Raw genomic sequence first — 25,154 nt, 5'->3', positions numbered from 1 at the left:
TACTGAACCGTCCGGTTTCGATACCACAAACAGGTTTGAGTAATAACCCTTGTGTTGTAGGTGAAGTGAAACTGGAACAATGGCCCTCATTCCGAGTTGTTCGCTCGCTAGCTGCTTTTAGCAGCATTGCAAACGCTAGGCTGCCACCCTCTGGGAGTGTATCTTAGCTTAGCAGAATAGCGAATGAAAGATTAGCAGAACTGCTACTAAATAATTCTTTGCAGTTTCTGAGTAGCTCCAGACCTACTCCTAGATTGCGATCATATCAGCCCGTTTAGTTCCTTGTTTGACGTCACAAACGCCCTGCGTTCAGACAGCCAGTCCCGCGTTTTTCCCTGACACGCCTGCGTTTTTTAAGCACACTCCCGGAAAACGCTCAGTTACCACCCAGAAACGCCCCTTTCCTGTCAATCATTCATCGATCAGCAGTGCGACTGAAAAGCGCCGCAGGAACACCAGCAAATCTACCAAGTTTTGTGTTAAATAACTTCGTGCATGCGCTCTGCGTACCATGCGCATGCGCATTTAGCAACAAATCGCAGCATAGCGAAAATCGGCAACGAGCGAACAACTCGGAATGACCACCAATGACATCTGTTTGAACCAATTTTTGAATGACTTCCTGTAGGATGGCACTTTCTGTCATCGAAGCTGGTAAGCCTGATTTTTGTAGAATCTGTGAGGTGGGAGTTCTTGAAACTCCAGTCTGTATCCCTGGGCAACAATATCCTTTACCCAGGGGTCTAGGCATGATGACGCCCAAACGTGACTGAAAGCTTTGCGTCTCGCTCCCACCTGCCCGACCTTCAGGCTGGGAGGTCCACTGTCATGCTGAAGATTTTGAGGAAGCAGAACCTGGCTTCTGTTCCTGGGAACCTGATGGTGCAAGTTTTCTGGACTTTCCCCGACTTCCTCTAAAGAAGGTGGGCGGGGGTTTGGATTTTTTTAAATTTTGCAGTCCGAAAGGACTGCAGAGTAGGCAAAGGATAAGATTTCCTAGCCGGTGGTGCTGCTGAGGGAAGAAAGGTCGACTTACCCACAGTTGCCGTGGAGATCTACGCATCCAATGCGTCCCCAAACAGAGCCTGACCTGTGAAGGGTAAGTTCTCCACGCTTCTCTTGTATTCTGCACCTGCAGTCCATTGGCGTAGCCAGAGACCTCTGCGCGCCGAGACCGCCATAGAAGTAGCCTGTGCATTCAGCATGCCAAGGTCCTTCATGGCCTCCACCATGAACCCTGCAGAATCCTGTATGTGACGTGAGAACAAATCAATGTCACACCTATCCATAGTATCCAAGTCTTCTAGCAATGTGCCTGACCACTTTACTATGGCTTTAGAAATCCACGCACAAGCAATAGTGGGCCTTAAAGCTATGCCAGTAGCTGTGTAAAGTGATTAAAGTGTAGTCTCAATCTTGCGGTCAGCAGGCTCTTTTAAAGCGCTTGAACCAGGAACAGGTAAAACCACTTTTTTGAAAACCTAGATACAGAAGCGTCAAATATAGGTGGGTTTTCCCACTTTTTTCTATCCTCCTCAGGGAAAGGGAAAGCAATGAGAACCCTTTTTGGGATCTGGAATTTTTTTCTCTGTTTGAAAAATCCTGGGAAAACCCAAAGACTTTAACTCCTTGGAAATCGGGAAGGTAAGCGAGGATTTCTTACTTTCTGTAATATAAGATTCCTCCACCTGCTCAGGTACCTTCTCAGTAATGTGCAAAACATCCCTAATGGCTTCAATCATTAGTTGCACCCCTTTAGCAAGGGATGCATCCACCCCCCTGCATCAAAGTCGGTATCAGTGTCAGCTTGCATTATCTGGGCAAGTGTACGCTTTTGTGGGTATGCAGGTGGGGTTTTTGACAAATTAGTGGGAGCCAAATACTGCAAAGCCTCCACAGATTTCCTCAAAAACTGTCTCTTTCTCAGTATGTGACATCCTTGTAGAGATCTGGGATATCATTCCCTTCAAAGAACCCACCAATGCGGGTTCGGATTTGGAAGGCTGAGAAAGCATATCGCAGTCCTGAGTACATGGAATAGAGTTCTCAGGAGAAGATAAACACTCTGCTGCGCAGGACACAGAGTCCTTGGACATGGTAATGTGGGATATACACACACAGGAAAATGTAGACACAGTTTCCCCCAGAGTACCTTCAGAGAGTCACAGAGTATAAGGAGCCAGCCACACAGTGCCCCTGTGAGCAGTTATTATGATAAAAGCCCGGCGCTGACTAACCAACCTTAATAGGTTAATTAGTACTAACAACACACTCACCCCCTGTCTATAACACCCTGGTACCGCAGAGGATAACTGGAGTTATGTGGAGGGCAGCGCTCCTTGTCAGCGTCTTGCTTCCTATGTCTGCAGGGAGAAAATGGAGCTGGTGAGTGCTGGATCCGCCCTGGGGAGAAGCCCCGCGGCTTCCCGCACAATTTGATTATACTGGCCGGAGGTCTTATATGCTAACAGCAGGATTAGCCCCTGTTCGCTGCTTTTACCAGTTTAGGGTGATCGTGCTGGCCCAGGATGCCCCTCCAAGCTCCTACACTGTGTTGCTGAGCCTTCATGGAGCGCAGCCTGTCAGAGCTGCGCTCCCACCCTTGTGCCGCCATTCCCGCCGGCAACCCGCTAACCGGGACGCCAGCGCTGTACTCACCACCCTTCTATCTTCTGGCTCTATTAGGGAGTGGCGGCCGTGCTGCGGGAGTGAGCGGTCGCCTCGTGGGCTTGCGATCAGCACCCTCAGGAGCTCAGTGTCCTGTCAGCGGAGATAGAGAACCATTAACTTCAAGAGTTGGTTCCTACTCCCCCGCCTAAGTCCCACGAAGCAGGAAGGCTGTTGCCAGCAGCCTTCCTGAACCTAGTGCTCTATTAAAACAAATAAACTAAGAAAACTCCTAAGAGCTCCCCTAGCTGTGACCGTCTTCTTCTGGCACATTATCTAAACTGAGTCTGGTAGGAGGGGCATAGAGGGAGGAGCCAGCCCACACTATTAATCTCTTGGCTCCTAGTGGACCCGTCTATACCCCATGGTACTAAAATGGACCCAGCATCCTCTAGGACGTAAGAGAAAATAGGATTTTAATACCTACCGGTAAATCCTTTTCTCCTAGTCCGTAGAGGATGCTGGGGTCCACTTCAGTACCATGGGGTATAGACGGTTCCGCAGGAGCCATGGGCACTTTAAGACTTTTCAAGGGTGTGAACTGGCTCCTCCCTCTATGCCCCTCCTCCAGACCTCAGTTATAGGAACTGTGCCCAGGGAGACGGACAATTCGAGGAAAGGATTTACTTTTAAACTAAAGGTGAGATTCATACCTGCTCACACCTCAACCATGCCGAACAACATGGCATTCAACATAACACATGCCAACAGGCATGAACCATTGCAGCAACATGCTGAAATAATCTTAACACAACATTAGTGGAACTACAAAATAACAACTGCAGGTAAAGTACGCACTGGGTCGGGTGCCCAGCATCCTCTACGGACTAGGAGAAAAGGATTTACCGGTAGGTATTAAAATCCTATTTTCTCATACGTCCTAGAGGATGCTGGGGTCCACTTCAGTACCATGGGGTTATACCAAAGCTCCAGTACGGGCGGGAGAGTGCGGATGACCCTGCAGCACAGACTGACCAAACTTGAGGTCCTCATCGGCCAAGGTGTCAAACTTGCAAAATTTAGCAAAAGTGTTTGACTTTGACCAAGTAGCTGCTTGGCAAAGTTGTAATGCCGAGACCCCCCGGGCAGCCGCCCAGGACGAGCCCACCTTTCTTGTAGAATGGGCATTTACCGACTTCGGTATCGGCAAACCTGCCGTGGAATGAGCGTGCTGAATTGTCCCTCTGATCCAGCGCGCAATAGTCTGCTTAGAAGCAGGACACCCAATCTTGTTGGGAGCATACAGGACAAACAGAGCCTCTGTTTTCCTTATCCGAGCTGTTCTCGTGACATAAATTTTCAAAATTCTAACCACATCAAGAGACTTTGACTCAGTGAAAGTGTCAGTAGCCACTGGCACCACAATAGGTTGGTTCATATGGAAAGACGAAACCACCTTTGGAAGAAATTGTTGGCGAGTTCTCAACTCTGCCCTATCTTCATGGAAGATCAGGTAAGGGCTCTTGTGAGACAAGACCCCCAACTTAGACACCCGCCTTTCGGATGCCAATGCCAAAAGCATCACCACTTTCCAAGTGAGAAACTTCAATTCTATCTCCTGTAGAGGTTCAAACCAATTCGATTGAAGGAACTGCAACACCACATTAAGGTCCCATGGTGCCACCGGGGGCACAAATGGAGGTTGGAAGTGCAGCACCCCTTTCACAAACGTCTGAACTTCTGGAAGGGAGGCCAATTGTTTCTGAAAGAAAACTGATGAGGCTGAAATCTGGACCTTGATTGAACCCAGGCCCGCATCCACACCTGCCTGTAGAAAATGGAGAAAACGTCCCAACTGAAACTCTTCCGTAGGAGCCTTCTTGGATTCACACCAAAACACATATTTCCTCCAAATATGGTGGTAATGTTTAGACGTTACTCCTTTCCTGGCCTGAATAAGAGTGGGGATGACTTCTTTGGGAATACCCTTTCGGGCTAGGATCCGGCGCTCAACAGCCATGCCGTCAAACGTAGCCGCGGTAAGTCTTGATACACGCACGGCCACTGCTGCAGCAGGACCTCACAAAGAGGAAGAGGCCGAGGATCTTCTATGAGCAACTCCTGAAGATCTGGATACCAAGCCCTCCTTGGCCAGTCTGGGACAATGAGGATCGCTCGAACCCTTGTTCTTCTGATAATCTTGAGAACTTTTGGTATTAGTGGAAGTGGAGGGAAGACATACACCGACTGAAACACCCACTGGGTTACTAGAGCATCCACTACTATTGCTTGAGGGTTTCTCGACCTGGAACAATATCTCTGAAGCTTTCTGTTGAGACAAGATGCCATCATGTCTACTTGAGAACTCCCCAAAGACTTGTCACTTCTGCAAAGACTTCTGGATGGAAATCGTGTCTGCTGAGGAAGTCTGCTTCCCAGTTGTCCACTCCTGGAATGAAAATTGCTGACAGACAAGCAAGAGCTCTTTCTGCCCAGAGGAGGATCTTTGTCACCTCTGCCATTGCCGCTCTGCTTTTCATTCCGCCCTGATGGTTTATATATGCGACTGCTGTTACATTGTCCGACTGGATCTGTACGGGTTGATCTTGAAGAAGATGTCCCGGTTGTAGAAGGCCGTTGTGAATGGCTCTCAATTCCAGAATGTTTATGTGAAGACAGGATTCCTGACTTGACCATTTTCCCTGGAAGCTTTTCCCCTGCATGACTGCTCCCCAGCCTCGGAGACTTGCATCCGTGGTTACTAGGACCCAGTCCTGAATCCCGAACCTGCGTCCCTCTAGGAGGTGAGAACTGTGTAGCCACCACAGGAGCGAAATTCTGGCTTTGGAGGACAGGATTATCATCTGGTACATGTGTAGGTGGGATCCGGACCATTTGTCCAACAGGTCCCACTGGAATACTCTGGCATGGAATCTGCCAAACTGTATGGCCTCGTAGGCCGCTACCATCTTTCCCAACAACCGAATGCATTGATGTATCGACAGTCTTGTTGGTTTCAAAATTTGTATGACCATCCTCTGGATTTCCAGAGCCTTTTCCACTGGAAGAAATACCCTCTGTACTTCTGTATCTAGTATCATCCCCAGAAAAAACAATCTTGTCGTTGGTTCCAACTGCGACTTTGGAAAATTTACAATCCAACCGTGTTTTTGGAGTACTGACACGGAGAGTGCAATGTTTTGCACCAACTTTTCCCTGGATCTCGCTTTTATCAGGAGATCATCCAGGTAAGGAATTATATTGACTCCTTGCTGTCGAAGGAGGACCATCATTTCTGCCATCACCTTGGTGAATACCCTCGGTGCCGTGGAGAGTCCGAACGGCAACGTCTGGAACTGGTAATGGCAATCCTGTACTGCGAATCTCAGATAAGCTTGGTGAGGATAAATGGGAACATGCAAGTAAGCATCTTTTATGTCTACCGACACCATGACGTCCCCTTCCTCCAGACTGGAAATCACTGCTCTCAGAGATTCCATCTTGAAATTGAACCTTTTCAGGAAGAGATTTAGATTCTTCAGGTTTAAAATTGGTCTGACCGAGCCGTCCGGCTTCGGAACTACGAAGAGGCTTGAATAAAACCCTTCTCCTTGCTGTGACAAGCGTACCAGGACGATGACTTGATCCTGACAATTTTTTAATTGCAGCGGTTACTAGTTCTCTGTCTGGAAGAGAAGCTGGCAAGGGTGATTTGAAAAAAATCGGCATGGGGGAACATCTTGAAACGCCAGTTTGTATCCCAGGGACACTATTTGTAAGACCCATGGGTCCAGACCAGATTAAAGCCAGATCTGACTGAAAAGTTTCAGACGCGCTCCCACCCGAGGGGACTCCTGCGAGGGAGCCCCAGCGTCATGCTGCAGATTTGGCAGAAGCAGAGGTTGATTTCTGCTCCTGCGATCCTGGAGACGCTGCGGATTTATTTCCTCTTCCCCTTCCTCTTCCTGCAAAGAAAGGAGAGAGGACTGTATCTGAGAGTGATGTGTCTTTTTCGCCGGTGCAGGAGCATAAGGCAAGAATGTCGACTTACCTGCGGTAGCCGCAGACACCAACGCATCCAGCCCATCTCCAAACAAGGCCTCACCTTTGTACGGGAGAGCCTCCATATTTATTTTGGCATCTGCGTCAGCATTCCACTGGCGAATCCACAACGCCCTCCGAGCCGAGACTGTCATGGTAGCGGCTTTTGAAACCAAGAGTCCAATATATTTCATGGCTTCTAGCATGTATGTCTTTTATATGACCTAACGTTAGGAGTATCTCGTCTCTATCTATTGTGTCAATGTCTAATGACAAGTTATCTGACCATTTTTCGATAGCACTACTCACCCACGCGCAAGCAATGGTGGGCCTGAGCAGCATACCATTGGCCACATAGATTTCAACGTAGTCTCCATTTTGCGGTCCGCCGGCTCTTTTAGTGAAGCCGTCCCAGGTGCAGGGAGAATCACCTTTTTAGTTAACCGTGACAGGGCACTGTCCAAAACAGGGGGTGACTCCCATCTTTTCCTGTCCTCTGCCGGGAAAGGATAAGCAACCTGAATCTTTTTGGGAATCTGAAATTTCTTTTCAGGGTTTGCCCAAACTCCCTCAAATATAGTATTTAGCTCGTGAGAAGGGGGGAAAGTCACATTAATTTTCTTTTCCTTATAAAAATAAGCCTTCTCCTGAGGTACAGGAGGGGCTTCCGTAACTTCCAAGACCTCCTTTATAGCAACAATCATGTATTGAATGCTTTTCGCCAATTTTGGATCTACTCCCCTGTAATCACTATCGTCGACACAAGGATCTGAGTCCGTGTCGGTATCAGTTTGTACAATTTGAGCAAAAGGTCTTTTGTGTGACCCAGAGGGGTCGCCCGTGGATGACAAGGCAGAACTATGAAAAATCACATCTTCTACTGATTTTCTCCAGCTTTCTGCATGAGACTCAGACTTATCTAATCTCTTACTGGTATGATTCACACTATCACGTAATTCTTTCACCCATTCAGGCTCGTGGTGTGCCAGCAGCGCCACCACATTGCAACTCTGTGTCCCTAAAATGGCTCCCTCAGGGGAAGCGCTCCCTGCCTCAGACATGTCACACACGTGCACAACCACACCACAGACACTCCGGGACTTATAGGGGATAGACCCACAGTAGGACACAGATAGGATTTGCCAGTTCACAACCCAGTGCCAGTAATAAAAAATGTCTGTGAACACAAAATGCTCACAGACCTGCAGCGCTTTTATAATGATATTATCACACAATATAAGGCACCAAAATTCACTGTGCCCCCCCGTTTTTCACCCTGATACTTTGTTCAGCAGTGGAGGACCAGCGTTGTTCTCTGCAGCCTGGAGGGAGAGAAAATGGCGCTGAGCAGTGTGCTGGCTGACTGAGGAGGAAGCCCCGCCCCTGTAATGGCGCGTTTCCCCTCAGATTTTTAGATACTGATATTTATACTCGCGGGGGTAGGGCTGTGCCTCAGCATCTTATGCCCTTTATTAGTGCCAGTTTAGTAGGTTTCATGCTGCCCAGGGCACCCCCCCCGCGCCCTGCAGTGCCTGTGTGTGTGGGTAGCATGGCACGCAGCGTTCCCGCCCGCTGCGAGGTACCTTTTAGCCATCACGATGACTGAAGATTTTTTCTTCTCACACTCACCTTTCTTCTGACTTCTGGCTCTGTGAGGGGGGTGACGGCGGGCTGTGGGAGTAAGCACATAGCCGCAGCTAGCGTTCAGTACCCTTCAGGAGCTAATGGTGTCCTGTCAGCCAGAAGTAGAGCCATGAAACTATACAGGAAGTTGGTTCCTGCTTCTGCCCCCTAAGTCCCACGAAGCAGGGAGACTGTTGCCAGCAGTCCTCCCTGAAAATAGAAAACCTAACAAAAGTCTTTCAGAGAAACTCAGTAGAGCTCCCCTGGAGTGCATCCAGTCTGCCTGGGCACATTTTCTAAACTGAGGTCTGGAGGAGAGGCATAGAGGGAGGAGCCAGTTCACACCCTTGAAAAGTCTTAAAATGCCCATGGCTCCTGCGGAACAGTCTATACCCCATGGTACTGAAGTGGAACCCAGCATCCTCTAGGATGTATGAGAAATAAACATTTACTTGTATTCATCTGAATTATGGCAGTGAATGTTCAGATCTCCGCAAATCACATCACATAGCTCCACATTAGCAGATAATTCCTCTATGAAAGTATTTATTATCCCGTAAAATAGTTAAGAAATGGCAACAGAACTGGACATGAGAGAAACATTTCAGGTGTACATGGAAGATTATTCATGAGAACAAGATACCACCGTACAAATATATTTGTTTTCCATAGTGCATTAAGGCACATATACTGTACGCCAGTGATTTTCAACCTTTTTTTACTCGCGGCACACCAAATAATCGGGGTAATTCCAAGTTGATCGCAGCAGGATTTTTGTTAGCAATTGGGCAAAACCATGTGCACTGCAGGGGAGGCAGATATAACATGTGCAGAGAGAGTTAGATTTGGGTGGGGTGTGTTCAATCTGCAATCTAATTTGCAGTGTAAAAATAAAGCAGCCAGTATTTACCCTGCACAGAAACAAAATAACCCACCCAAATCTCTCTCTCTGCAAATGTTATATCTGCCTCCCCTGCAGTGCACATGGTTTTGCTCAATTGCTATCAAAAATCCTGCTGCGATCAACTTGGAATTACCCCCAATATTTTAAAATTGCCAAGGCACACCATCAGTTCCCCACAGAAAAAAGCAAAACACACACATTGGCCCTCACAGTAAAAAAAATAATAATCCACACATACATTGGCCTACACAGAAAAAACAATCACATTGCTCCCCACATAAATACTATTGCTCCCCACATAAATCAATCACATTTCTCACCACATAAATCCTATTGCTCCCCACATGAATTATTAACAATGTTCCCCCCATAAATCCATAAATTCTTATTCTCCCCACATAAATCCTATTGAAATCCTATTGTTCCCCACAGGAGAAATAAAATAACAAATATTATCAGCTGTCCTCCTCCCTGTCCCTCAGTGGAGGGGGTTGTTCATAGTGGATTGCTGCGAATACGGAGCAGCAGGCGGTCGACAGGTGTGAATGTGGGTGGACAAGGAAAGCTGTGTATGCAGGTGGGAACTGAAAGATGTGTATGCAGGCGGGTGGGCTGGCTGGGTGGTGAGACGCGGCGGCTGTGACCTATGATATCACATCATTTTCAAGGCATAGGTCATGGCCAGAGCATGACTGATCCTCTAAGATGATCCCGGGCCAACAGTTCACTCTGAAGGTGCAGGAAGCTGCTCTGGCTCCGCGGCACACCTTGCAACTGGTCGCGGCACACTGGTTGAAAAAGCCTGCTGTACGCAGTACATTGCAAGACTTTTGTTCTAGGAATACTAATGCTTTATTTTTTTAAATTGTACCTTTTATCGGACCAAAAGAACTAATTCCACCTGTTCGTTGTTCATAAACAGATGTCCCAAGGCACTGGAGTTACATGTACCCGCCACCTACACATAGCAGGCTGAACCGCCTCTCCAGAACCCTGTGACAATCTTGAAAATGGTTGCATTAGGAATTCATAATATGGATTGGTTCAGACACACAAATATCTGCCGCCACTATGAGTAGGCGACAGGCGCACCTTATAATGAATGAGACATTAAACACTTACCTTTTTACTCCCAGGATCTTGTAGTAATCCCTCTTCAGAGACTGCTTCATGAGTCTTTGTGCTTTTTCTATGCCTTCTTTAATCTGCTTATCATTGTCACTGTGTTGCTGCGCAGTTTCATAATCCCGAATAGCTGCAACAAGGAACAGAAAACAACTCTGAACCACATATGGTGCATATACATCTCCTGATGTCAGATTTGTAGCACTGAGCAATACTGAGCAGTCTACAGCGACACTGGCTCTAGCTGCGCGATCCCTGCCGCTCTAACCGATGTAGCTGGGGTGCGCATCAGTAAGCGCCAAGCCTCGACCTACCTCACATTTTTCATGTCTACTAATCAGATTATTTGCCTCTTCTCCACCCAGGAACAAAACTGAATCAATTGTTTGAGTAAAAATAAATAAAACCCTCAATAGGCAACAATGTATCGTCTTGTGACATGTAGCCAGCATCTTTTCACTAAGTCGCTCAGTTCTATTTTAAGTGAACAAGTCCAAGGTGTCTTAAGTAAGACAAAGTATTTGCATCAGATGATTTCCAAGCAGATGTTCTCTCTCAGCAAGTGTTACATTTGTCTTTTGTGCCGTTTCCCGGCAAGACGGCGGGAGGTGCCAGCCAATTTATATTACTTAGACACTTGACAGCTCAGAGCAAAGCTGTCCTAAAGTATGACATGAATACATGAATCTGCAAACATTACTTCAACAATCCTGCCAATAATAAATAACAGAAAGGCCACTAAAAATCCAAAGTTCTAGCGAGCAGAGTCTTATTAAACATACAGGAGTAACAATAACATGTATCAGTGTCAGACTTCAGCTTCCCGGGGAGACTACAAGCAATGCATATGAACAGTTCAGTCCTGACCAACAAGTGACTTCATAAACTGCAAAGAAAACAGAGGTGTATTTGTCACCAGGTAGATAAGCAGATGCTCTCTCTGACAGTCAGAACACGTCGCCTACTAATATACTGTCCAGTTACCGCTCAGCTGGAATTCACACGTTCATTTGTACTTTGTTAGACAAATAACAGAAGAAAAGAGCATTACGTCTGTGGCCATTGTCATCGGTGAGATGGAGGCAGTTAGAAGTCATTTAACACCTGGGAAATATTTTATTTCCAAACACCCATAAGAGTCTGACTGCAATGCAGAATGCTGCTTAGGAAGTAGATGACTGGGATATTGACAAACTTTTAAACTATAAATGATATTAAACAGAATGATAATGATGTCATTCAATCAGGCAATAAGATAAATTGTCAGACTTGTAGAAAAGTCAGAATCAAAATTATTTTACTACATGCCGCACAGACAGGGCCAAATTAAGGCTTGTGGGGCCTCCCCGAGTACAGGCTTTACCCCCTCCACTGCAATACAGTAAGAATCAGCCAAGGACAACATTTGCCGCAGTGTGGGGACCCTGGGGCGACCACCCCCTTCAGCCCCCTATAATCCAGCCCTGAGCACAGAAATACGTAGTTTGCAATACAGAAATGATAGGTAAAATCTGATCGGTTTGTATGGGCAACACCTACTTTTCTTTGTTAGAAGCTTTAGTAAATCTACCCCTAGGTCGACATTAATATCATGACATAGATAAATTACATGGAGGTAAATAATCTAGCAATTAGTATAAGAAGCATTTGTTTTCCTTCTTTGTGTTTTATTTTAATATAACATTGTTTACATGTGTCAACATATTCCTTCAGGTCTCTAGGCCGACACGAGTTTTTCACAATTATTATCTTTTTTTGAACTTTTTCATACTTAACGATACACGTGGACTACGATTGGGAATAGTAACCTGTGCCGAGCGCAGCGAGGCACCTTGCCCGCGAGCCATGCGTGGGGACACGGTGCACTAATTGGGGTTCCCAGTCACTGGAGAAAACGACACCAAAAAAACATTAAAAAACTCATGTTGTCCTTTTGACCTGTCAACCTACTGTAGAAACCCTGTCGACCCTTTCCATTGTGCTAGTCAGTGGTGCTACAAATGAAATAAGTGAAAGTGAAGAAAGTATTGTACAATCTGTAGGAGACAGATACATAGAACAGCGTACAGTAACTCGAGATCACAAGTAATACATTCAGCTAAACTGATCCTATGTACCTAGTCTCAGGATTACCTCGGTAATAACTTACAACCTGAGAGGTTATTTCTGAGAAAATAATCTGAAGGTGACATAAATCCTGCTTTATCCTGATTTATAACCTATTCCACAAAGTAGAGCACAGACTGAGGGGAGCTCTACCAGGTCTCCCACACAGACACCTCTCTGACAGCGAACAGGACACATTATCTACAGCTACTGTAAATCATTTATAAGGAACTTATTATACTGGCTGAGAATATTAATAAGTGCACTCATCAGGCTGAATAAACAATACACACATTCAGAAATGGCATCCTTGTTTTGCAAATACACCATATAAAATATTACGCATGGTTTGCATACAAAAAATGTTTAAAAAAAGGATGAAAGCCAAATAGAGAACCATTATGCTCAAATACGATTTGACATTATGCACACAAATCCCCATGAGTAAGCCAGTCACAATTTTCCTAACGAGAATCAATGAGCTTAAAATTCAAATGTCAATACGACATCTTTCAAATTAGCATATCCAGCAGGCTGTGTGATTTAACCTTTTCGTACAACATCAAGGATCAGGTTCCCAGCGGTACACAGAAACAGCACTTCCCTTTCATAGAGCACTCACACAGCACAACATCAAGAATCAGGTCCCTGGCAGTACACCGAAGCAGCACCTTCCTTTCATAGAGCACTCACACAGCACAACATCAAGAATCAGGTCCCTGGCAGTACACCGAAGCAGCACCTTCCTTTCATAGAGCACTCACACAGCACAACATCAAGAATCAGGTCCCTGGCAGTACACCGAAGCAGCACCTTCCTTTCATAGAGCACTCACACACCACAACATCAAGAATCAGGTCCCTGGCAGTACACCGAAGCAGCACCTTCCTTTCATAGAGCACTCACACAGCACAACATCAAGAATCAGGGTCCTTGGCGGTACACAGAAGCAGCACTTCCCTTTCATAGAGCACTCACACAGCACAAGGATCAGGTCCCTGGCGGTACACAGAAGCAGCACTTCCCTTTCATAGAACACTCACACAGCACAAGGATCAGGTCCCCGGCGGTACACAGAAGCAGCACTTCCCTTTCATAGTGCACTCATGCAGAACAGGGATCAAGTCCAACACTTTTCTTTCATAGTACATGCTTATGACAAGGGCTTGTGTTAGGTAGCTAGTCACAGTAACCGTTACCACATAATGCTCAGAACTGTATAGTAGTCAATGGGGTATATACAATTCCTATTAAATAGGAAAAAACAGACACCCAACTGACTTTTCAAACAATTGAATACCCCCCCAATGTGTTTGAATCAATATTAGCAGCGTTATTACTAGCGATGCCACCGTCTAGATTAGTTTTAATGTACAGTATGCCAGAGTTGCCTAACTGGAAGCCTGTACGCAGTATGCAAGTGTGTGCTTGAACATGTGTTTAGGGCAGACTAGATGGGCCAAGTAATTCTTATTAGCGGTCACATTCAAACTTTCTATGTTAAATATATATGACTTCAAGGATTTTATCTGCTTATTTGCAAAATATGTTAAAAGGAAGAAATTATAAAATTATTCATTTTCAAGAAGGTACGCATGAGAGTAATATAATTTGTAATAGCAGAGATGTGCCCTCATTCACCTAGGAGATTTTGTGCCATATGGCATGAGATGCTTGGCACCACTTAGATGCTTTCTGTGAGTCTTACTTGCATTGTAGCCATACAAAGTCACGTACAGTGTACTAGGCACACTCACTTACTACTTCTGTCCCAAAGGAATTAGTATACAGTGGCAGACCTAGGGCAATTTCCTATTAGCTGCGGTAAGTTACCGCAACTAAAGGATTTCCCGGGGCTATAGTATTAGCACCATAAGCCGGCACTTATCGGCCTCAGGCACTCGAAGCAGAAACCCCAATAAGCAGCCCGATCTGCGTTGTTATCTCGGATCCCATGTTTTATCGGCCGATAACAGGTGAGTTACCACACGGTAAAAATGGGCTGTAATTGGATAGCCTGATAGCAGTATCAGGCTAAAAAGCCCGTTATTACCGTGTGTTAACTCCCCGCACCTAATAGGATACCGCTCTAAATATAACAATGCGGGATACTTGTCTTATGCCTTTCTGCAGATTAGCGATAGAGAGTAGCACACAGAAACTACATGATATTCAGTGTGCCCGTGCTTTGTACTTTTGTTGCATTAGTAATGCAAATAAGACGCATATTTTGTGAGAGAGACCGGCAGGACACTTACAGATGTAGCCATGCTCATCTTTGCTGCTATGAAGCATGCTGCAACACAACTTGCTGCATGGCATGCCAGGCTGAGACTATTCGCACCCAACAATCGCTCCATTAATTCCTAATGATGCAAAATGCTGCATTACAGTAAGATAAGCATGGCTACATCTGTAGATGCTATATCGAAAAGTGTGGCTCGTCTGACTGGGCTATTTGATGTGATTTGAGGATAGGGCTATGTGGACACACATGTATATTAGGCGGCATCAAAATAAGTTCTATTTACAGTCTATATTAGTAACCATTCCTTTTAACAGCTAAAAAGGAGATTTACGGTAGACTTACCACTGCTAAATCTCTTTCTGCGAAGTACATTGGGTTCCACAGGGAAACATCAGGTGTAGAGTGGATCTTGATCCAGAGAGGCACCAACAGGCTAAAGCTTTAGGCTGTCCCAGGAAGCATTGTGGGGCCTCCTCTATAACCCCGCCTCCAGGCACTGTGAGCTCAGTTTTGTTAACCAGTCCAATGTAGGAGCAGGCAAAAAAGAGAAGGCATATGTTAGTCACATAGAACCACATTCTCAAGACAGGAGAAGGGACCAGCGGCTAATGCCATACAAACCCATAGTAGCCTGGTGCATCAGGGTGGGCACCCTGTGGAACCCAATGTACTTCGCAGAAAGAGATTTAACAAATGGTAAGTCTACAATAAATCTCCATTTCTGCAGCAGGGTACATTGGTTTCCACAGGTAAACATCGGGTGATGTCCTAAAGCAGTTCCTCAAGGGAGGGGAGGGGACGCGCCTTAGCGGGTATGAAAACCCGGCATCCAAAGGAAGCATCCTGGGAGGCGGAAGTATCAAAGGCATAGAACCTAATGAACGTGTTCACCGAGGACCATGTAGCCGCCTTGCACAATTGTTCAGCGGACGTGCCATGGCGGGCCACTCGAGAAGGTCCAACAGACCAAGTAAAATGGGCAATAATAGTAGCAGGAACTGGGAGTCCAGCCTCTGCTTAAACTTGTGCATCCACCATTCTAATTCATCTAGCCAGGGAATGCTTATTCGCAGGCCAGCCAAGTTTGTGAAAACCAAACCGTACAAAAAGGTAATCTGACCTCCAGATAGAGGCAGTCCTCTCCATGTATATACAGAGAGCCCGTATCACATCCAAAGACCGCTTTTTGATGGACAAACCAGAAGAGATAAAGGTCGGAACCACAATCTCTTGGTTTAGGTGAAAAGATGACACCACCTTAGGTAAATAACCATGGTGAGTTCTAAGAACTGCTCGGTCATGGTGAAATATCAGGAAGGGTGGACGACAGGAAAAAGCGCTTAGGTCAGACACCCGCCTAGCAGAGGCAGTAGCCAGTAGGAACAGGACCTTACCGTGAGCCATTTAAGGTCCACTGACTCAAAAGGTTCAAATGGAGACTCTTGCAGGGCATTCAGGACAACAGACAGATCCCATGGAGCCACAGGAGGGACATAGGGATACTGAATCCGTAAAACACCCTGAGTGAAAGTATGAACGTCAGGAATAGATGCAATTTTTCTCTGGAACCACACCGATAAGGCAGATATATGAACCTTGAGGGAGGCCAGACGAAAGCCGAAGTCCAGGCCTTGTTGCAGAAAAGCCAGAATTCTGGAAGGTATGAATTTGTATGCATCGTAATTCTTAGCAGCACACCAGGTGAAGTAAGAATTCCAGACCCAGTGATATATCTGTGCAAATACCGGTTTTCAGGCCTTCAGCATAGTTTGGATAACCGCCTCAGAGAATCCTTTGGCCCTCAGGAGTGATGCTTCAAGAGCCACACAGTCAAAGTCAGACTGGCCAGGTCCAGGTAGACACAAGGGCCCTGAACAGGAGGTCTGGGCGTTGAGGAGGTAGAAGAGGACGCTCTATCGAGAGACCCTGCAGGTCTGAGAACCAATGCAGTCTGGGCCACGCTGGAGAGACTAGAAGTAGTATTCCTCCTTCTTGTTTGAACTTCCGCAGTACCCTGGGCAGGAGTGACACTGGAAGGAACACATAGGGCAGCCGGAAGTTCCATGGAACTGCAAGTGCGTCCAAGAACGCTGCTTGAGGATCCTTGGTTCTTGATCCGAAAACCGGAACTTTGTGATTGTGTCGAGACGCCATCAGGTCTATATCTGGTAGGCCCCATTTGTCCACTAGGAGTTGAAAGACTTCCTGATGAAGACTCCACTCTCCGGCATGCACGTCTGATGACTGAAGAAAACCGCTTCCCAGTTGAGGACTCCCGGAATGAACACTGCCGATACTGCTGGCAGATGGCGTTCCGCCCAACGAAGGATTTTTTACACTTCCATCATTGCCATGCGGCTTCGAGTGACGCCTTGATGGTTTATGTATGCCACCATGGTGGCGTTGTCTGACCGTACTTGAACAAGCCTGTTCTTTAACAGAGGCAGGACGAGAGACAAAGAATTGAACACTGCCCACAATTCCAGAATGATTAAATCGGGAGGAGTTTCCCTCTGCAGAGGGCAAGAATGAAATTGAGCGTACTCTACCATGTCGCAAGCCGACACCATCAGGCCTAGTAGTTTCATCGCCGAGTGTATCAAAACTCCTGGGCGAGAGAGGAAGTATCTTATCCTGTCCTGAAGTTTCAGGACTTACTTTGGAGACAGAAACAGTCTTTGACTGTGTGTGTCCAGCAGAGCCCCCAGGTGCACCATGCTCCGAGCAGGGACCAGCGAGGACTTCTTCCAGTTGACGAGCCACCCGTGGGCTAGTAGGAAGTTTACAATCAATTGTAGATGACTGAGGAGGACATCTTGGGAGTTCACCAGGATTAGCAAGTCATCCAGATATGGCAGGATCCTGATTCCCAGACGACGCAGATGAGCCGTCATCATGGCCATAACCTTGGTGAAGATCCGAGGGGCCGTGGCCAGTTCAAATGGCGGAGCCTGGAAATGATAGCGAAGGTTGCCAATAGAAAACCGCAGATATTGCTGATGCGATATGGCAATAGGTATATGCAGGTAAGCATCTTGTATATCCAGGGATACCATATAATCTCGAGGTTCCATGGCCAGTACAATTGAGCGCCGTGTCTTGGATACTCTCCCAAACTTGTTCAGTGATTTGAGGTTGAGTAACCGCCGGAAAGACCCATTGGGTTTCGGTACTAGAAACAGGGTCGAGTAGTATCCTCTGCCTCTTTGGGAGAGAGGTACTGGCACCACCACTCATGTATCCAGGAGGGAACTCCCAACCATTTGTAGAGCTTGCGCCTGTAACGGATCCGAAGGGATAACCATTGTGCAGAATTGGTGAGGGGAATGCCTCTTGAAAGAGACTGCGTACCCATGAGAGACAACTTCTCACACCCATGCGTCTGAAGTGGACTTTAACAAGACCCAGGTGAATAGCAGAAGTTGGTCTCCCACCCTGGGGTCCCCGAGGGGGAGGCTTGTCCCGTCACGCAGCAGGCTTGTCGTGTTTGGAGGCAGGCTGCCCAGGATTGTTTAGCCTTGGGCTTTGTGGTTTTGGAAGCACGAGATTGTCTCGGGTATGCCTGACCTTTTGCTTTCTCTTGAGGCCAAAAGGAGTGAAAAGTGGTACCTTTTGCCTTCTGTGCAGAAGGAGTAGTGTTAGGGAGAAAGGCAGTCTTAGCAGCCGCCAAGTCAGCCACAATTTTATTGAGGTATTTCCCAAACAGGATGTCTCACTTAAAATAAGAATTTTCTCACCGGTAATTCTATTTCTCGTAGTCCGTAGTGGATGCTGGGAACTCCGTAAGGACCATGGGGAATAGCGGCTCCGCAGGAGACTGGGCACAACTAAGAAAGATTTAGGACTACCTGGTGTGCACTGGCTCCTCCCTCTATGCCCCTCCTCCAGACCTCAGTTAGGATACTGTGCCCGGAAGAGCTGACACAATAAGGAAAGGATTTTGGAATCCCGGGTAAGACTCATACCAGCCACACCAATCACACCGTATAACTCGTGATACTATACCCAGTTAACAGTATGAAAAATAACTGAGCCTCTCAACAGATGGCTCTAAACAATAACCCTTTAGTTAGGCGGGAGAGTGCGGATGACTCTGCAGCACCGAATGAGCAAAAGCAAGGTCCTCCTCAGCCAGGGTATCAAACTTGTAGAACTTAGCAAACGTGTTTGAACCCGACCAAGTAGCAGCTCGGCAAAGTTGTAAAGCCGAGACCCCTCGGGCAGCCGCCCAAGAAGAGCCCACTTTCCTCGTGGAATGGGCTTTTACAGATTTAGGATGCGGCAGTCCAGCCGCTGAATGTGCAAGTTGAATCGTACTACAGATCCAGCGAGCAATAGACTGCTTTGAAGCAGGAGCACCTTGTTGGAGCGCATACAGGATAAATAGCGAGTCAGTTTTCCTGACTCCAGCCGTCCTGGAAACATAGATTTTCAGGGCCCTGACTACGTCCAGCAACTTGGAATCCTCCAAGTCCTTAGTAGCCGCAGGCACCACAATAGGTTGGTTCAAATGAAAAGCAGATACCACCTTAGGAAGAAATTGGGGACGAGTCCTCAATTCTGCCCTATCCATATGGAAAATCAGATAAGGGTTTTTACATGACAAAGCCGCCAATTCTGATACACGCCTGGCCGAAGCCAACAGAATGACCACTTTCCACGTGAGATATTTTAGTTCCACGGTTTTAAGTGGCTCACACCAATGTGACTTAAGGAAATCCAACACCACGTTGAGATCCCAAGGTGCCACTGGAGGCACAAAAGGGGGCTGAATATGCAGCACTCCTTTAACAAACGTCTGAACTTCAGGCAGTGAAGCCAGTTCTTTTTGGAAGAAAATCGACAGAGCCGAAATCTGGACCTTAATGGAACCTAATTTGAGGCCCATAGTCACCCCTGACTGTAGGAAGTGCAGAAATCAACCCAGCTGAAATTCCTCCGTTGGGGCCCTTCTGGCCTCACACCACGCAACATATTTTTGCCATATGCGGTGATAATGGTTTGCGGTCACCTCCTTCCTAGCTTTAATCAGCGTAGGGATGACTTCCTCCGGAATGCCCTTTTCCTTCAGGATCCGGCGTTCAACCGCCATGCCGTCAAACGCAGTCGCGGTAAGTCTTGGAACAGACAGGGTCCCTGCTGCAGCAGGTCCTGTCTGAGCGGCAGAGGCTATGGGTCCTCTGAGATCATTTCTTGAAGTTCTGGGTACCAAGCTCTTCTTGGCCAATCCGGAACCACAAGTATAGTTCTTGCTCCTCTCCTTCTTATTATTCTCAGTACCTTGGGTATGAGAGGCAGAGGAGGGAACACATAAACCGACTGGTACACCCACGGTGTCACTAGAGCGTCCACAGCTATCGCCTGAGGGTCCCTTGACCTGGCGCAATATCTTTTTAGCTTTTTGTTGAGGCGGGACGCCATCATGTCCACCTGTGGCCTTTCCCAACGGTGTACAATCATTTGGAAGACTTCTGGATGAAGTCCCCACTCTCCCGGGTGGAGGTCGTGCCTGCTGAGGAAGTCTGTTTCCCAGTTGTCCACTCCCGGAATGAACACTGCTGACAGTGCTAACACATGATTTTCCGCCCATCGGAGAATCCTTGTGGCTTCTGCCATCGCCATCCTGCTTCTTGTGCCGCCCTGTCGTTTACATGAGCGACCGCCGTGATGTTGTCTGACTGGATCAGCACCGGCCGGTGTTGAAGCAGGGGTCTAGCCTGACTTAGGGCATTGTAAATGGCCCTTAGTTCCAGAATATTTATGTGTAGGGAAGTCTCCTGACTTGTCCATAGTCCTTGGAAGTTTCTTCCCTGTGTGACTGCCCCCCAACCTCGAAGGCTGGCATCCGTGGTCACCAGGATCCAGTCCTGTATGCCGAATCTGCGGCCCTCTAGAAGATGAGCACTCTGCAGCCACCACAGTAGCGACACCCTGGCCCTTGGAGACAGGGTTATCAGCCGATGCATCTGAAGATGCGACCCGGACCACTTGTCCAACAGATCCCACTGAAAGATCCTTGCATGGAACCTTCCGAATGGAATTGCTTCATAAGAAGCCACCATCTTTCCCAGGACTCGCGTGCAGTGGTGCACGACACCTGTTTTGGTTTTAGGAGGTCTCTGACTAGAGACGATAACTCCTTGGCCTTCTCCTCCGGGAGAAACACTTTTTTCTGTTCTGTGTCCAGAACCATCCCCAGGAATAGTAGACACGTTGTAGGAACCAGCTGCGACTTTGGAATATTCAGGATCCAGCCGTGCTGTTGTAGCACTTCCCGAGCTAGTGCTACTCCGATCAACAACTGTTCCCTGGACCTCGCCTTTATAAGGAGATCGTCCAAGTACGGGATAATTAAAACTCCCTTTTTCCGAAGGAGTATAATCATTTCGGCCATTACCTTGGTAAATACCCTCGGTGCCGTGGACAGACCAAACGGCAACGTCTGGAATTGGTAATGACAGTCCTGTACCACAAATCTGAGGTTCTCCTGGTGAGGAGGGTAAATGGGGACATGCAGGTAAGCATCCTTGATGTCCAGTGACACCATGTAATCCCCCTCGTCCAGGCTTGCAATCACCGCTCTGAGCGATTCCATCTTGAACTTGAACCTTCTTATATAAGCGTTCAAAGATTTTAAATTTAAAATGGGTCTCACCGAACCGTCCGGTTTCGGTACCACAAACATTGTGGAATAGTAACCCCGTCCTTGTTGAAGGAGGGGTACCTTGATTTATCACCTGCTGAGAATACAGCTTGTGAATCGCCTCCAGCACTGCCTCCCTATCCGGGGGAGCTGTCGGCAAGGCAGAATTGAGGAAACGGCGAGGGGGAGACGTCTCGAATTCCAGCTTGTACCCCTGAGATACTACCTGTAGAATCCAGGGATCCACCCGTGAACGAGCCCACTGGTTGCTGAAGTTCTTGAGACGGGCCCCCACCGTACCTGGCTCCGCCTGTGGAGCCCCAGCGTCATGCGGTGGACTTAGAGGAAGTGGGGGAGGACTTTTGTTCCTGGGAAATGGCTGTATGTTGCAGCTTTTTCCCTCTACCTCTGCCTCTGGGCAGAAAGGACGCGCCTCTAACCCGCTTGCCTTTCTGGGGCCGAAAAGACTGTACCTGATAATACGGTGCTTTCTTTGGCTGTGAGGGAACATGGGGTAAAAATGCTGACTTCCCAGCTGTTGCTGTGGAAACGAGGTCCGAGAGACCATCCCCAAACAACTCCTCACCCTTGTAAGGCAAAACTTCCATGTGCCTTTTAGAATCTGCATCTCCTGTCCACTGCCGGGTCCACAATCCTCTCCTGGCAGAAATGGACATTGCGTTTATTTTAGATGCCAGCTGGCAAATATCCCTCTGTGCATCTCTCATGTATAAGACAGCGTCTTTAATATGCTCTACGGTTAGCAATATAGTGTCCCTGTCTAGGGTATCAATGTTTTCCGACAAGGAATCTGACCACGCAGCTGCAGCACTGCACATCCATGCTGAAGCAATAGCCGGTCTCAGTATAATTCCCGAGTGTGTATATACAGACTTCAGGATATCCTCCTGCTTCCTATCAGCAGGTTCCTTTAGGGCGGCCGTGTCCGGAGACGGTAGTGCCACCTTCTTTGACAGGCGTGTGAGCGCTTTATCCACCCTAGGGGATGTCTCCCAACGTGACCTATCCTCTGGCGGGAAAGGGTACGCCATTAGTAACTTTTTAGAAATTACCAGTTTCTTATCGGGGGAAGCCCACGCTTCTTCACATACTTCATTTAATTCATCAGAAGGGGGAAAAACCACTGGTAGTTTTTTCTCCCCAAACAGAATACCCTTTTTTGTGGCACCTGGGGTAATATCAGAAATGTGCAACACATTCTTCATTGCCGTAATCATGTAACGGGTGGCTCTATTGGAATGTACACTAGTCTCATCATCGTCGACACTGGAGTCAGTATCCGTGTCGACATTTGTGTCTGCCATCTGAGGTAGCGGGCGTTTTAGAGCCCCTGATGGCTTTTGAGACGCCTGGGCAGGCACGAGCTGAGAAGCCGGCTGTCCCACATCTGCTATGTCGTCAAACCTTTTATGTAAGGAGTTGACACTGTCACGTAATTCCTTCCACATGCCCATCCATTCAGGTGTCGACCCCGCAGGGGGTGACATCACATTTATCGGCCCCTGCTCCGCCTCCACATAAGCCTCCTCATCAAACATGTCGACACAGCCGTGCCGACACACCACACACACACACAGGGAATGCTCAGAACAAGGACAGGACCCCACAAAGTCCTTTGGGGAGACAGAGAGAGAGTATGCCAGCACACACCAGAGCGCTATATAATGCAGGGATACACACTACACAAGTGATTTTTCCCTATAGCAGCTATATATATATTAAATGCGCCTAAATTTAGTGCCCCCCCTCTCTTTTTTACCCTATGTAGTCTGGAAACTGCAGGGGAGAGCCTTGGGAGCGTCCTTCCAGCGGAGCTGTGAGGGAAAATGGCGCCAGTGTGCTGGGGGAGATAGCCCCGCCCCTTTTCCGGCTGACTTCTCACGCTTTTTTAAATGTATATTTGGCAGGGGTATTTTACACATATAGGGGTATATGCAATAGCGGGCGAAATCGCGGCAATTATCGCCGTTTTTTCAATTCGACCAAATTCGCCAGGTGAATTCCGGAAGGTGGCTTCCGGAATTCACCATATGCAATGAAAAACGGATTCGCCAGAGTCGCGGGCGAAAATCGGCCGATTTTGCGGATTTTACCGCGATTTTAAAAAACGGGAAAAAACGGGGAAAAACCCGAAAAAAAAATGGCGTGGGGTCCCCCCTCCAAAGCATAACCAGCCTCGGGCTCATTGAGCTGGTCCTGGTTCTAAAAATGCGGGGAAAAAATTGACAGGGGATCCCCCGTATTTTTAAAACCAGCACCGGGCTCTGCGCCTGATGCTGGTGCCAAAAATACGGGGGACAAAACGAGTAGGGGTCCCCCGTATTTTTAACACCAGCATCGGGCTCCACTAGCTGGACAGATAATGCCACAGCCGGGGGTCACTTTTATACAGTGCCCTGCGGCCGTGGCATCAAATATCCAACTAGTCACCCCTGGCCGGGGAACCCTGGGGGAATGGGGACCCCTTCAATCAAGGGGTCCCCCCCCCCCAGCCACCCAAGGGCCAGGGGTGAAGCCCGAGGCTGTCCCCCCCCATCCAATGGGCTGCGGATGGGGGGGCTGATAGCCTTTGTGTTCAAAAAAAAAGATATTGTTTTTTCCATTAGTACTACAAGTCCCAGCAAGCCTCCCCTGCAAGCTGGTACTTGGAGAACCACAAGTACCAGCATGCGGGAGAAAAACGGGCCCGCTGGTACCTGTAGTTCTAATGGAAAAAAAATACCCAAATAAAAACAGGACACAGACACCGTCGACAGTAAAACTTTATTACACACTGCCGACACACACATACTTACCTATGTTCACACGCCGACATCGGTCCTCTTCTCCATGTAGAATCCCGGGGTACCTGAAAATAAAAGATCAATTATACTCACCTCAACAGGCTCCAGAGATAAATCCACGGACTTGGCAAAAAAAGAAAACGAACAACCGGACCTGCGGACCGAAAGGGGTCCCATGCTGACACATGGGACCCCTCTCCCCGAATGCCGGGACATCACGTGACTCCTGTCACTGATGTCCCTTCAGCCAATCAGGAAGCGCTACTGCCGTGGCGCTCATCTGATTGGCTGGACGCCGTCTGTACTCTGACAGCGCCTCGCACAGCTCCCTCCATTACTTTCAATGGTGGGAACTTAGCGGCTAGCGGTGGGGTCACCCGCCGGTCACCGCTGACCGGCGGGTGACCTCACCGCTAGCCGCTAAGTTCCCACCATTGAATATAATGGAGGGAGCTGTGCGATGCGCTGTCACAGCGATCAGCCAATCAGGTTAGCGCAACGAAGTTGCGCTTCCTGATTGGCTTAGAGACCTGTCAGTGACAACTGTCACTGACAGATCTTAATCGTGGATAGGTGTCCCATGTGTCAGCATGGGACACCTTTCAGTCCGTTTTTGGTGCGGGTAAATGCGCTTTCTTTTTTTGCCAAGTCCGTGGATTTATCTCTGGAGCCTGTTGAGGTGAGTATAATTGATCTTTTATTTTCAGGTACCCCGGGATTCTACATGGAGAAGAGGACCGATGTCGGCGTGTGAACATAGGTAAGTATGTGTGTGTCGGCAGTGTGTAATAAAGTTTTACTGTCGACGGTGTCTGTGTCCTGTTTTTATTTGGGTATTTTTTTTCCATTAGAACTACAGGTACCAGCGGGCCCGTTTTTCTCCCGCATGCTGGTACTTGTGGTTCTCCAAGTACCAGCTTGCAGGGGAGGCTTGCTGGGACTTGTAGTACTAATGGAAAAAACAATATCTTTTTTTTTGAACACAAAGGCTATCAGCCCCCCCATCCGCAGCCCATTGGATGGGGGGGGGACAGCCTCGGGCTTCACCCCTGG

At 47.7% G+C, this 25,154-nt stretch overlaps 1 protein-coding gene across 3 annotated transcripts in view; it reads right to left on the bottom strand.

The window, feature by feature from the left end:
• Positions 1 to 25,154, bottom strand: part of DNAJC3 (DnaJ heat shock protein family (Hsp40) member C3) — a 315,586-nt gene that overhangs the window by 25,251 nt on the left and 265,181 nt on the right. For all 3 annotated transcript variants that reach the window (XM_063953028.1, XM_063953030.1, XM_063953027.1), the window contains one exon: positions 10,298 to 10,430. In XM_063953028.1, coding sequence (XP_063809098.1) covers positions 10,298 to 10,430 — 133 coding nt within the window. The remainder of the gene's footprint in view (positions 1 to 10,297; positions 10,431 to 25,154) is intronic.

This window comes from Pseudophryne corroboree, chromosome 2, assembly GCF_028390025.1.
Source record: "Pseudophryne corroboree isolate aPseCor3 chromosome 2, aPseCor3.hap2, whole genome shotgun sequence".
NCBI classification, from domain to species: domain Eukaryota; kingdom Metazoa; phylum Chordata; class Amphibia; order Anura; family Myobatrachidae; genus Pseudophryne; species Pseudophryne corroboree.
Note: the sequence above shows the minus strand (reverse complement) of the source record. Positions and strands in the feature narration are given on the sequence as shown.